At 38.7% G+C, this 14,175-nt stretch overlaps 1 protein-coding gene across 2 annotated transcripts in view; it reads right to left on the bottom strand.

Moving 5' to 3' along the window:
• KCNMB2 (potassium calcium-activated channel subfamily M regulatory beta subunit 2) overlaps window positions 1–14,175 on the bottom strand; it is a 280,827-nt gene that overhangs the window by 206,760 nt on the left and 59,892 nt on the right. The window contains exon 1 of one of the 2 annotated variants that reach the window (XM_020980644.2): window positions 1,219–1,298. The exons of the other annotated variant lie outside the window; for it this stretch is intronic. Within the exon in view, the coding sequence (XP_020836303.1) occupies window positions 1,219–1,238 (20 nt within the window). The 5' untranslated portion in view covers window positions 1,239–1,298. Of the gene's footprint in view, window positions 1–1,218; window positions 1,299–14,175 lie in introns of those variants that run through there. 2 annotated transcript variants of the gene reach the window in all.

The following is a 14,175-nucleotide window of genomic DNA, read 5'->3' as shown; positions in this document are numbered from 1 at the left end:
CTTTCTGGAACCAAATAGAACAAAATGAATCCCTCTTTGACTCACCAAATACTTGAAGGCAGTGGCCTGTTGCTTCTCCAAGAGTCAGTATGGGATGGTGGATAGGGAATTAGATTTGGAGACATCAAATGCTTTCTAGGCATATTCATTTGGGCAAGCCATTAACTTCTTTTTGCCTTAGTTTCCTCATCTGTGTAACCAGGTGCTGACTTCCAAGGTCCTTCTGGCTTTAAAATCTATGATTCTCCCATTTTCTTGTTATTTTGCCCTACTTTTTCAATTAGTTTGGTGGTGTATCCACAACTGGGCAAGGGACATTTTTCTCCCCATGGTCTGTTTCCCAGACATCTCCAAAATATATAACTGAGGAAATCTGAAGACAGACCGGTCATCATTGGCTAAAGGAGAGCATTTTTCTAGACTCTGGAAAAGTTTCTTCAACTTTTTGGTCTCAGGGCCCCTTTACACTATTAAAAATCATTGCTATGAGTTGTTTCTATCGATATTTGCTGTATTAGAAATCAAAATATCTTATTATTATTTTGAAAATAGTTTTGACCTTGTGGACCCCCTGAAGAAAAGTCTTGGGGACCCCCGAGGGGGCCCTGGACAACACTTTGACAACTGCTGATCTAGACTAGTTTTGTTTTCTAGCATGTCACATGGCTGCCTGAAAGAATTATGTGTTCCTCACCCACCCAAAGAGGTTTTTTTCAAATATCAAAAGACTCACTTTCTGCATAAAACTTTTTTTATTACCCCCTACCCCCCACCCCAAAGCAATGAGATTCAAGCACAGCATTTACACATCTCCACCAATGAATCACTCTGGAATTATCTCACATTATCACAGAAATGATCACTTCTGCACTCAGTGCCAATGGTCCCATAATCTCTAAAAAAGCAGTTTATACATGTTTAAGCAGGACTACAATGCCCCAGAAAAACAGCTTTATATTGCTTTCATAATAAAAGTACAACATGATTTGGGCAGTTTTGCAGGAAAAACAAAATGTTTGGCTTAGGGCCAGAGCAGTTCACTACAGCTGGTAGAGCAGCTTACCTTTACCCCACATCCCCTTCCTCAGGTGGGCATTCAAAGCTTTTTCATAAATAGACGTCCAGTCCTGGCTAAGAGCTATACGATTTGCTTGCCTACACCCCCTTAAAAAGCATTCCCAGCTGTGGATTTAGGGAAGAAAAAGCAAAAGGCCCTACCTTTGTTGCATGGTTGTCATCTTGTGTGGGGGCCAAGGATGGAGATGTCCTGGAGTGAAGGGATGGGAGGAAAGAGTGGTTTGCACCCAACAGATTCACATTAAGAATATGAAGAAAAACAAACAAATGGGCCCAGCCCTGAGGGGGGTGGATGCAGAAACAGCCATTCAGAAACTACATGATGCATCATGAGGGACAAAAGAAGCATTGAAACAAGGCAATTATGAAGATGGCATTTTCAACAGGTCTTGCCAAAGTCTTCAAAACCACAAAAGCCTTTTAAAGTTCCTAATTACTTTCTGTTTTCTCTCATCCAAGGAAAGGAGGAAGGATCCGCTTGGAGGGGCAGTAAGGTAATTTACTGGAAAGCCTTGTTTTCAGACAATGTTCCCACATTTCCTCCCTCCCATAGACTCCCTATATCTTAGCCTGGCGGGCTCTGTACCTGAAACCAAATGTATTGGTAGACAAACATCTCTGAAATGCTCTGGAGACAGGTGCACACAGATGTAATATATCAACAAAACCTGTGGCCTTGGGGCATTTTCCAGGCTTTTGCAAGCTTTTAGGAGCGAAAAATAGCCAGAACAATCATTGGACAACCTTTCTCAAAGGGAGAAGGCATCTGTATCTCTTATGCTGATATAAATTTGAGAGGAATAACAACATTTAGAGGAAAGACAGAAAAGGAGAGTTGTTTGTCTGAAAGCAAAAGATTGAAGAATTTAATGGAGGGGGAGAAACAAGGAGAGAGAGACATGCAGACATGCAGGGAAAGAGAAAATCAACAACATATTAATTAAGCACTAATTACATACAGGAAACTATTCTTAATAAATGCTTGTTGATTGATTTATGTCTCTCTGCACACACACAGATATATAGAGGAACAGTGGTGTAGTAGAATGAGAACTAGTCTGGATTCACAAAGATCTGGGTTCAAGTCCAACTTTGGTAGCCATGATCTATGAGATCCTGGGCAATAGCTTAACCTCTTAGGGTTCTAACAACTCTCTAAGACACTAAAGTTGCAAAAAACCTGCTTTGGTAGAGAGAATCTACCTTGTCCAGTACTGGATGAAATGCAAGCTCCAGTCCCTATATTGTAACCTTAATAGAGGTATATACAAAATAAAAGGAGGAATTTGTGGGAATGGTGGATGTCTTGAAAGTTCTCACAGAAAGGAAGCACTTGAACTGACTTTTGAAAGAAATCAGGGATTCTCGAAAGTGGAGGTGAAAAGGGAGGATATTACAGGCTGGGGGCTAGTCACTTCAAAGGCACAGAGGAGGAGATTAGGAAGAGGAAAATGAATTGTGTGTGAAGAACAGTAAGAAAGCCAGTATGGTTGGATTGTAAATAGAGTATAAGAAGTAGAGTAATAGATGATAAAGCTAGAAAGAAAGGTTGGGGCTAGGTTCAAGAGCTTTAGATGGTAAAGAGAAGAGTCCACATTTTTAGTTTAGGAGCAATAGACAACTACTATAGTTTATTGAGCACAGGGCACTGACACAGTCAGATCCCTGGTTTAAGAGTGTCCCTTTGGCACTTCTGAGGAAGATGTATTGAAGAGGGGAGAGACTTGAGGCCAGGTAATTAGAAAGCTATTATAGTAGTGTAGCTGAGAGATGATATGGTCTGGTGGTGGGAAGAATGGATTGCTGTTGTTTAATGGTTTTTTAGCCGTGCCTGACTCTTTGTGACCCCATTTGAGGTTTTCTTGGCAAAGATTCTAGATTGATTTGCCATTTCCTTCTCTGGCTCATTTTACAGATGAGAAAATTAAGGCAAACAGGGTTAAATGAATTGCCCAGGGTCATACAACTAGTAAGTGTCTGAGGCCAGATTTGAACTCATGAAGATGAGTCTTCCTGACTCCAGGCCAGAAGTGTTATCATTGTGCTACCTAGCTGACCAAGAATGGATAGGAATAGAAATATATGAGGGATATTGTAGAAATAGAAATGGCAAGATTTGGAAGCTGATTGGTTATAGGAGAGTGAAAGAGAGTGAGGAATTGAGAATGAGTATCTGAAGCCAACCTTGATAAGTAAAAGGATGGTGGTGTATTAGCAATAATAGAAAGGGAAGAGGAGAGGAGAAGAGGGAAGGGGAGGGGAAGGGAAAGGAGGGGAGGGGATGAGAGGAGAGGAAAGGAGCGGAGAGGTACAGAGTGGCTGAGAGAGACAGAAATAGATGAGAGGCATGAGAGGCCCCATGGTTTGGTGGGAAGAGAATGGGATTTGGAATTAGGAAAACATCAGATCACACGACCATAGTTATGGGGCTGAAAAGACCTTAGAGATCATTTCCTATGAGTCTTCCATTTTATAGATGAGGAAAGAGGAAACTGATGGGCAGAGAAGTAAAAAAAAGATTTGTTCAAGGTTCCACAGGTTGTAAGTAACTGGTAGAGCCAGGATCTTGAATCCAGATCTCTAACTGATCCTTTCAACACTACTTGGCTGACCATGGGAAAGTCATTTAATGTCTCCGAGCCTCAGTTTCCTCATCTCTAACCTGGGAAAGAATAATTTCTGACCAAGTAGAGGATCAAATGCCATAATGAATGTTGGCCACTTTGTGACTCTTGAGAGCTTTTTGGAATGTTAGCTGTTACATTATTTCAAGAATATGGGATGAATTTCTTAGTCTTGTGCAGGGATGTTGACGTCTAGACATGAAGTGCTACTTAGGCTGTTAAACTAGTTGCATCCTGGTAGAGAAGATGAAAAAGAAAAGTGCTGATCACATGATGGTCTAATCTATATTTTTCCTTATTTTTCTAAAGCAAAAGTGTCAACCCTGAGAAAATGAATAAACTGTAATTAGATAATTACAATGTGTGGGATCAAATTTCCCATTGGTTATTTCCATCGGATTAGATAGTTTTCACTAAACTGAGTAACGGTGTTGTTCAGTGGCTTCTTAATAAAATGATTAGAGCAACTCTTATTGGTCAGGTGTAAGTTACCCAATATCTGTGTTTCTGCTATACTTCATGCATACCTCCCTTAAGTGGCACTTATGAAATTTATTTTTTGAACCCCCAAGTACAAGCCTTTACATTTATTCTTATTATATTTCACTTTGTTAGATTCAACCCCAAGTGCTGCCTGCCCCCAGGTCTTTTTGGGATCCTGACTGCCATCCAATTCCTTTCTTATTCCTTTCAGTTCTATACCATCTAGAAATTGAATTATTGTGCCAGATACTTATCTGAAGTGCTTAGTACAGTGCCTTAGTAAGAGCTTAATAAGTGCTTATTAACAGACTCAAGTCTGTTCATTGCTCCTTCCACCCCTGAGACCAAGCAAAATTGATTAGATTTTTCTGGGGCAGAAGCTGCAGAAAACCAAACAAAATAAAATATTAAAGAAAAAATTAGGGGAAGGGCATAGGATAGGGAACTATTCTACAAAAATGGGAATTTTGGATGGACAGATTTTATTTTTGTCTCCATCAGAAGTAATCATTATTGGTTATTTAACTATTTTTTTTATTGACTTTGCTGGTTTTCTAATGACTTACAAAGTCATGAGAGTAAAAAGGAGAATGCTCAATGATGGGTTGTTATTTTTTGTTTTCAACTTGGTCAAATTTGAAATAATAATTCAGACTTTTTGATATACAACTGAATAAATGAACCAGAGATCTAGTTCATCCATCAGGATGTCTCCCTGGGTCAGATATTGCCAAAAGACAATGAGTTGGCTATAGAGCTGAATAGGAGGAAGAAAGTGGGCTAGAATGCCTTTGGGAAATTTTAAAATTCTTTTAATGGCCCCAGGCTTTCCCATCAAAACCACCATTGCCACCAAAAACAAAGCCAAAGGACCACAATTTTAAAATACTAGTATTCATTCCATGATGTTATTTGGTTGTGATTGATGGAAAAGCACAGACTCCAAAGAATTCAAGTTACAGGTCACCCAGAAATTAATGGAGAGGTGCAGGATAAATGAACAGGTTGCAACATATTACAAATAAATGATTGCACAGATAAGGGGATAAATGAGTCAGGGACAGTGATAGAGATTGGACCTGTTATTGCATTGATACTGGGAACTCCCAGGTGAAAAAACTCCTAGCTCTGAGGTGAGCTCTCTATTTTCTACTCCATAATACTCTCATAAAGAGATGCCTGCTCAGAAAAAAAAAATATGAGTTGGTCACATTGCAAGAGTGAGTGACAGCCTTCATGCTCTGTCAGTATCCATGTAATGGCAAAATTCTAGAAAAAGGAGCATCCCTGTCCCCCACCTCCCAGCAAATTGGATGAATTCTTTATGGAAGATGTCACTGGGTGATATGGATAAGAGCTGCACAGGATAGGAAGACATGGAAGGATTGTGATCTTCATCATTGGGGGACTACCCCTGCCAGTGAGATCATACATTCATTGAAGTTAAGTTCTGACTTCTAACTATGGATCTAAAGCTCCAGCAATATTATAGGATAGTTTCATTTTTTAATGCCTCTAAGTCTGAAATGCTCCATTATTGATTTCCCTTTTTATACTTTTGTAGCTTCCTTCTGTCTTTTGACAAGAAAATAAAATTAAACCAAATGATTAGTATAATCTCATAAAATTGCTTATGGTATTTTGCAGAATAAGATGGCAACCCTATCATTTAAAGTAACCAATTATCCTGCATACATAATGGCCATTTTTACAATCTCTTTTTTATTACATAAAAGTACATTTTAATATACATTAATAGCTCCAAAGGAACGATCTTGGTCACCAAGTAATTAACATACACTTTATGATGTTCATTTAAAGTTCCACCCAATCAGGCCTGCAGGATCTAGTACACATCAGTTATTTCCTTCCCATACACAGAAATCTTCATCTAATCAAATTAAAAAGACTTTTTAACTCTACTGGATAACATAGAGACATATCAAGGTATAGGGGTTAGAGGTTTGACCTTGGATTCAGGAAGACCTGGGTTCAAAATATGCTTCAGACACTTACTGGCTCTGTGATCCTGAGCAAGTCATCTAACCTATGTCTGCCTCAGTTTCTTTGACTATAGGGATAATTATAGCACCATTTACCACTCAGAACTGATAAGGGGAAAACATTGCACCAATCCTAAAGTTCTTTAGAAAGGTGATTAGGTTACACAATATTGTCATCTCCATTTTTATAAAGCTCAGGAAACCAAGACAAAAGGTGAAGTGATTTTTCCAGGATCATGCCTATTAAGTGTCTAGTGTTAGATTTGAATCCAGGTCTCTTGATTCTATGGTTCTCAAACTGTTTGGTCTTAGGACCTCTTTATGCTCTCCAAAATTATGGAGGAGCCCAAAGAGCTTTTGTTTAAGTAGATAATCTTTATATTTGCAAGCTATGTGATCATTTCATTTAAAAATTAAAGCTGATAAATTTGAAAAAATATTTATTCATTAAAAATAATAATGAACTCATTACATATTAACATGGTTTTTTTAAAAATACATTTTTGAAAAACAAAAATAGAAGTGTAGCATTGCTTTATATGTATATATGCGTATATGTGTGTGCGTTTTTATATATATATATATATGTATATATTTGAAAATCTCTTTGATATTTGGCTTAATAGAGGACAGCTGGATTCTCCTATCTGCTTCTGCATTCAGTCTGCTGTGATATGTTGTTTTAGTTGAAGTATATTAAGAAAATATGGCTTCATAAAGATATGTAGTGGGAAAAATAGAGTAGTATTTTAACAGACTGATAGTATCTTAGTATTATTATGAACATGGTTTTGGCCTGTGTATCTCAAGGAAGGGTCTTAGGACTTCTAAGAGGTCTGTGGATCTCACTTTGAAAATCACTGTTCTACACTATTTAGGCGTTTGTGAAAAGCCTCACTTCAGAAAACTGAATAAGCCAGGATTTATGTAGCTACATGTCAATAGTAAGAATACACATTTTTAAAAATCAATTAACCAGTTTCTGGTGTTATTAGGGTGGTGTGGGATAGGAGTAGGGGAAGATTAGAGCAAAGGTATTATTAAATAAGGATTTATTTAAAAGGATTAAATAAGGACTTGTAGGATATAATATCCCAAATTAGGACAAAATAGATTTATGTGGGATTCAATTACTAGATGGTAAGTATGACAACCTAAAACCAATCAGGATTTTAAAAGAGAAAAAGTTCTTTTATTTTTAGTTTTATTTTCAAATATGCATCAAAGTCTAAACTTTTCAGGAAAGAAGATGCAACTATACACATAAAAATGTTCTAACACAGTGAAACACAAACTTGACCCTGTTCTCTTCCTTGAACTTCACCTGTCATAAACACCTACTATATATGCCTGGGGTAAGGGCTTCTCTGCACTTTCATAATTTCCAATACCTGAGATCCAGCCTTTGATCTGCTTTGCCTTGGCTCAGGGCCCACCACCATTTCCTCGTTTTTGCTTTATTCTTTCTTACCAACAAACTATCCTGGGATTATGATATCAGTCATTTCATAGGTCCATAGATTTAGAGTTGCAAGGAGCCTTAAAAGCAATTGGATCTACCCCTCTTATGAAGGGATGAAAAACATTTATTAAATGCCTCCTATGTGCCAGTCACAGGTATTGGAGAAGACAACACACATAGGAGAACTCAGCTTCAAGAACAGTTGGAAAGGTCTAGAGGTCGCAAAGGTTCAGCTACAAAACTGATAGCAAGGCCTAGGAATCCTTAGGATGCATCAGGATGTCTGTCCACAGGAGCATCCAACCGCCAATGGGAAGGACAGAGTGGTTTCAGAGTTAGATTGGTGAAGGAATTCTGGGTTCCCTCTAACAAGAGCATGGATAAGGGTTCAATGTATGCCCAAAAGGGAAAAGGGGAAGGGAGAACAGTCAGGAAAGATGGAGAGTATGTTCTAGGGAAGATGTAGGGATCCTCATAGGCATCACTGGCTGGGATCTGGGGTGGCTTGCTGGCCGAAGGGGGAGGTGAAAATAGGAATCCCTAAGCTAGACACCAGTTCCATCATTTCTAGTCACTCCACCATGTTGTTTCCCAAGAGACTTTGTCTTCTTCCTGGAGCCCATGGTCAAAGCCATTCATCAAGTGTGAGCATTTTTGAGTATTTCAATAATACACCAGACCCTTCACTCTGCTCCCAGACTATGTCTTTCTCCTCTGTCATTGATCCTAATGCCAACCCTCACTTCTGATCTAGACCTGGCCTTCTGTCTCCAGCCCCTCAGCTCAATACCCCTTGTTTTTAACAATTGACTTTTTTTCCCTTTGAAACTTTTGGCCCCATCCTGGGTGAGGACCTTCTGGTCACAGCCTTTTCTCATGTCCTGTCCCAGGAAGCTTCAGACTGAGCCAGTTAAGCCCTGACCTGCCCACTTTTAGAAAGTGGCACTGAGGAGCAGTGCAAAAAGCCTCTGCTCTAAACATTTAGAAATCTTCCCCTAGGATAATCGTGACTAGTTCCTGTGCTTGCTTCCCCCCATTAGGCTGTTGTTCACTTCCAGATTTCTCACTTCTTTCAGTATTTTACAGAGGTGGCTATTCCCTTTACTTTCATGTATATATATATATATATATATATATATATATATATATATATATATATATATATATATATATATATATACACATATATATATAATATATGTATGTATATATTTTATATATTTATATATATTTATATATATATTATATATATATGAAATGAAACCTAGACAAATCAGAGTATGATGGGATTGCTTTATAAGGGGATTCTCCAGAAATTCTCTTATTTAATTATTATAGCATATTGTAGTGGAAAGAATGACGAAGTTGATGTTGGTTTGAATCCCATCTCTCGCACTTAACCACTTGTATGAGCTTGAGCAATTTACTTAATCTCTCTGGGACTTAGTTGAGATGACTGTTAAAGTCCCCTCTAGCTCTGAATCTAGGAGCCTATGAATAACAATTCCCACATCCATATGACTTAGAAATTAATCAAAGATTTTCCTTTCAACAACCCTGTGTGTGGGAAAGAGTGTTATTATCCCCATTTACAAATGAAAAATCAAACCTCAGAGATCTATCCAAAGTCGCACAATTGCTAACTGACACTTTAACATAATAAAGCTTGACCTTGAGAGAGTGCCTTAAACCTGGAAAAGTGATTTAACACATGATCTCTTTTGAACTGCCTGATAGCCCCCAAAGCCCTATAAGGTAGGTCCTGAATATGCCCATTTTATAGATGAGGAAAGTCAAGCTCAGAGAAGGGACAACTTGTGTGATCGTTTAGTTTAGCAATTAAAACTGCTAAATTTTAAAAATATTTATTCATTTAAAATAACTAATACTGTCTTGGTATTATTTTGATTGCCCATCATGACAGAGCTGGGAAGTTTCAGAGCTGGGGAATTGATTGAACTCGGTTCTTCTTGGCTCCAGGATGAGCCCTCTTACCACTTTACCAAGCTCTTCCTTCACATTTACAGAAAGGATTCAGTTTATAAAAAATTAATTGGTGATGAAATTTTAATTTGAATGAAAATGTGAAGACCATATCTACTATGTAAAGAGGGGCAGACCTGCAAGATGAATTCTACCTCCCAGCTTACATGGAAGACAATAGTTCATCATTCGCAACAAGCAGCTTCATTCACTCCAATAGGATTATCTTCGCCCCTACACTTACCTAGGAATTGATGCTCTAGCTGTGAGATAATTGGCTTTTTGAGGGCATGGGCTATTTCACTTTTGTCTTTGAATCGCTCATGCCTAGCACAGTGCTTGGCACATAGTAGGCATCTAGTAAATGCTTATTGATCCATTAATGGCCTAACCATTTTAACACTTTTAGCAAGAGGCTGCAGGCTTCCTATGCTACATAACAATCAATATTGCAGGGGCGGCATGGTGTGATGGAAAGGACGTTGGCCTCAGACTCAGTCAATATGGGTTCAAGTTTCAGTTCTTTCACTTTTTAGCCATATAGGCATGAGCAACTTACTTCAGCCCTCTTCTGCACTTTAAAAACAGGGATCATAATACCTCTACTATCTATATCACAGTCTTATTGTGAGACTTCAATGAGCTGCAGTCTCAGAGGCAGGTTGGCATAGTGAATGGAATGCAGCACTTGGAGTCAGGAAGACTCAATATGAATCTTGCCTCAGACATTTACTGGAAGCTTCAGTTTGGGCAAATCACTTTTTCTAAATTTTTTGTTGTTGTTCAGTCATTTCAGTCATATCTGACTCTTCATGACTGCATTTGGGGTTTTCTTGGAAAAGATACTGGAGTGATTTGCCATTTCCTCCTCCAGCTCATTTTACATATGAGGAAACTGAAGCAATCAGGATGAAATGACTTGAAGTTGAAGGGTCATACAACTAGTAAGTGTCTGAGGCCAGATTTGAACTCAGGTCTTCCTGGTCCCAGGCCCATTGCTCTATCCACTGTGCCACTTAACTGCCAACTTTTCCCAATATCTGTCCTTTATTTCTACCTGGATGTCTCTCAACACCACCAATTCAACATGCCAAAAAAGTGACCTTGTCTCTTCTTCCTCCAAACCAGCTCCTCCTCCAAAGCTCTCTCTTTCTGTAGATGATAGAACCATTTTCCCAGTCATCTTTGATTTCTTCCTTTTCCCATCCTTCATATACAATCAGTTTGTCAGTTCATCAATTCAACCACTCCAGTATCTTTCAAATGTGTTCCCTCTTTTCCATTTTCATTATTACTCCCTTGAGTGTAGGCCCTCATTATTTCTGCTTTATAGCAATGGTTTCTAACATGATGATCATTCTTCCCAATGTACAATTCACTTTATAAAATTTTATTGATATATTTGTTTTTCCTCACATTCATTTCCAAATACACCCTTTTCTCTGCACCAGAGAGGTATCCCTTGAAGGAAAGACTAAAAAAAGAATTCTTTAATAAATCAGTTCAGCAAAATCACCCAATATATTGATCACTGTTGATAGTATATGCAATGTTCTATACCAATAGCTCCCCACTTTTGCATAGAAGGGAGAGAGGTACATTTTTCCTCACTCTTTTTGGGCCAACCTTGGTCCCAATACACAGTTCTCATTCATCATCCTTAGCTGAAACATCTTAAATGGTTCCCATTGTCGATTACAGAAAGTTTCCCTTCTCATTCTAGTCCTTCTATATTATGGATGCAACCTTTCTTTCTTTCCTTCTTCCTTTAATACTCCATGCTCTGACCTACCTGGACTACTCCTATTTTATTCAACATTATTCAACTGTTTCCACTTCCACCATTTTTTTCTTTAGATGCTCACTTCACCATGAATACCATTCCATACCATGCTAACTTATTTAAATAAGGTCTCAGATCTAGAGGTAAAAGAGACCTCAAAGGCCATTTGTCTAACTTCCAAGTTTCTCAGATAAGTCATAGGGAGACTGAGTAACTTGCCAAAGGTCCTTCAAGTGGTAAGAATCAGAGGCAGTATTTGAGCCCAGAACCTTTGACTTTAGAGCTAATGTTCTTTCCACTGTCACCCACTGCCTCTCCTTTAGGGCCAAAGGAAGTGACACAAGCTTGCTTTGCAAACCTTAGAATACTATGTAAATCCTAGCTATTATTATTGTTATATTATCAAGGTCCAGCTCAGATGCTTCCTTCTTCCTGAAACCTCCTGTGATGCCATGGGATATAGGGAAAAAAGAAAACAAAACAAAACAAGAATCGAGAATTTTAACCAAAAGAGGTAGGCTTGATGTCCATCTTTCCACTTCCTAGTTGTGTAACCATAGGCAAGTCACTTAAGCGATCAGATCCTTGGTTTCCTCAACGGTAAAATGGGACCAATCATATCTGCTAAAACTTTCAGAGGGTTGTTTTGTGAATCAAATAAAATGGGATCATGGATATAAAAGAGTACTATAAACTAAAATGCTGTCCAAATATAATATAAAGGTAATGAATAGCATATTTCTTGTTCTTGATCTCTTCCTCACCTCCTCATTTGAAACAATCTCTCCCTCCTCTGAAAACTGACAGTTACTTCCTTTGTACCTGACTCTAATGCCCTTTATCATACTCTATTCATATTATGGTGATTTAGATTGTTTTTGTTATTGGTGGTGGTCCTTCCTTTTCAAAGAGGAATAATGACATCATGAAGTGATGTCTTGACTTAAGCACCAACTGGATTTAAGTGAGGCAGAGTACGTATTGTGGGATCATGGACTTGAGAGCTGGAAGACACCAAAGAGGTCATCTCATCCAATGCCTTCCTTTTACAGATGATGAAACTGAGGCCCTAATGGCTTAAGGGACTTACCTAAGATCACACAACTAGTAGGTATCTGAGGGAGGATTCAAACTCAGATCTTCTGACTCTAGCACTTCCAAGTCTAGCACTCCATCGACCATGCCACCTGCCTAAAATCTATATTCTTATGAAACTCAGGCCCAGAGAGGTTGAATTATTTGATTGGGATGGTACAGGTAAGAAGTGACAAAGCCAGAATTTGGACCTAAATCCCTTGACTCCAGATTCAGCATGCTTTCCTCTGCCCCACTCTGTCCCTTCAGTTCACTACGAAATTAATTAACAGACCACTATCTTGTTATTTTAATTGGAAATAGTATAATATGGGATATAGGATCTTAAAATGGAAGTCAGGAGACTTAGGCTTTAGTCATGACTGCTGTGTCTAGTCTTGTCTCTTATAAATTTCTTCTCTTCTCTGGACCTCACTTTGCCCATCTGTCAAATAAAGTGGTTGTGCCAGATAACCTCTAAGCCCTTTGTGCCTTTGACATTTGACAAGTCTACTTTTGTTTCATTTTTTTCATCGGCATCCCCAACATTCAGCACATAGTAGGCCCTTAGTAAGTACTTGATTGCTTTGTAATGACCATTTTTCTTTGGACTTTAGCTATGTCTGAGAAGGCCTCTTACATGGTACCACTTCAAGAGTCTTGAGCCTTGGTGGCTGGTTTTTACTCCTATGAGTGAGGACAGTGGGAGGAGAAAAGAAAGCCATCTCTTATGTGTTTCCCTCTAAAGGGAAATAATTTCCCCTGACTACCTATTGTTGCATCATTTAGAGAGGCAGCAGACCATAAGATTACAAATCTTGTTCAAGGACAGTGTAGATGGCCCTTCAGCCTTGCACAAGATTCATAGTTCTCTCTGTTTATTTATTCAGGGTCGATGTAGCCTCAGATGCTGTTAATAGATCTTGAAGATGTACATCTGAACTCTTCAGTCAAGCAATCCTTCAATCTGCAAGCATTTATCAAGTCACTACAACATGCTGGGCATTGCTGAGACAATTACAGAGACCCAAAATGAGACAACCCTTGCTCTTTGGGGGCTTCCACTCTGTGGTGGTGGTGGGGGGAGAGACTAAATACACGGATGTAAATATAAACAGAATAAATACAAAATAAACACAAAGCAGTTAAGTAACATAGTTTGGGAAGTAAGACACTAGTAGTTCAGGGAAACTGGGAAGGCTGCATGTAGAAAATGATACTTGTGTGGAGGTAGACCAGAGAACATGACCTAAGACTCTCACAGAGAGTATAAACTACCTTGAGTAAATGTAAATGGCAAGAGAAGCTCCAGCTATCCCACGGGAAGACTTTGCATGTGACTCTGGGCATCTGCCTCCACTTGTTTAGTCATTCCCTGGTTGATGAGTATCCCCTCAATTTATAATCCTTTGATGCCACAAAAAGAGCTGCTATAAATGTTTTTGTACATATAAGTCCATTTCCTTTTCCTTTGATTTCTTTGGGGTAGAGACCTAGAAGTGGTATTGCTGTTATCAAATGGCATACACAGTTTTATAGCCCTTTAGGCATATTTCCTGATTGTTCTCCAGAATGGTTGGACCAGTTCACTGCTTCACCAACAGTTCATTATTGTACCTATTTTACCTTATCCCCTCCAGCATTTGCCATTTCTGATAGGTGTGAGATGGTACCTCAGAGTTTTTT

The sequence above is a fragment of the Phascolarctos cinereus genome, unplaced genomic scaffold, assembly GCF_003287225.1.
Source record: "Phascolarctos cinereus isolate Bilbo 61053 unplaced genomic scaffold, phaCin_HiC Scaffold_7;HRSCAF=346, whole genome shotgun sequence".
In the NCBI taxonomy this organism is placed as follows: Eukaryota; Metazoa; Chordata; class Mammalia; order Diprotodontia; family Phascolarctidae; genus Phascolarctos; species Phascolarctos cinereus.
Note: the sequence above shows the minus strand (reverse complement) of the source record. Positions and strands in the feature narration are given on the sequence as shown.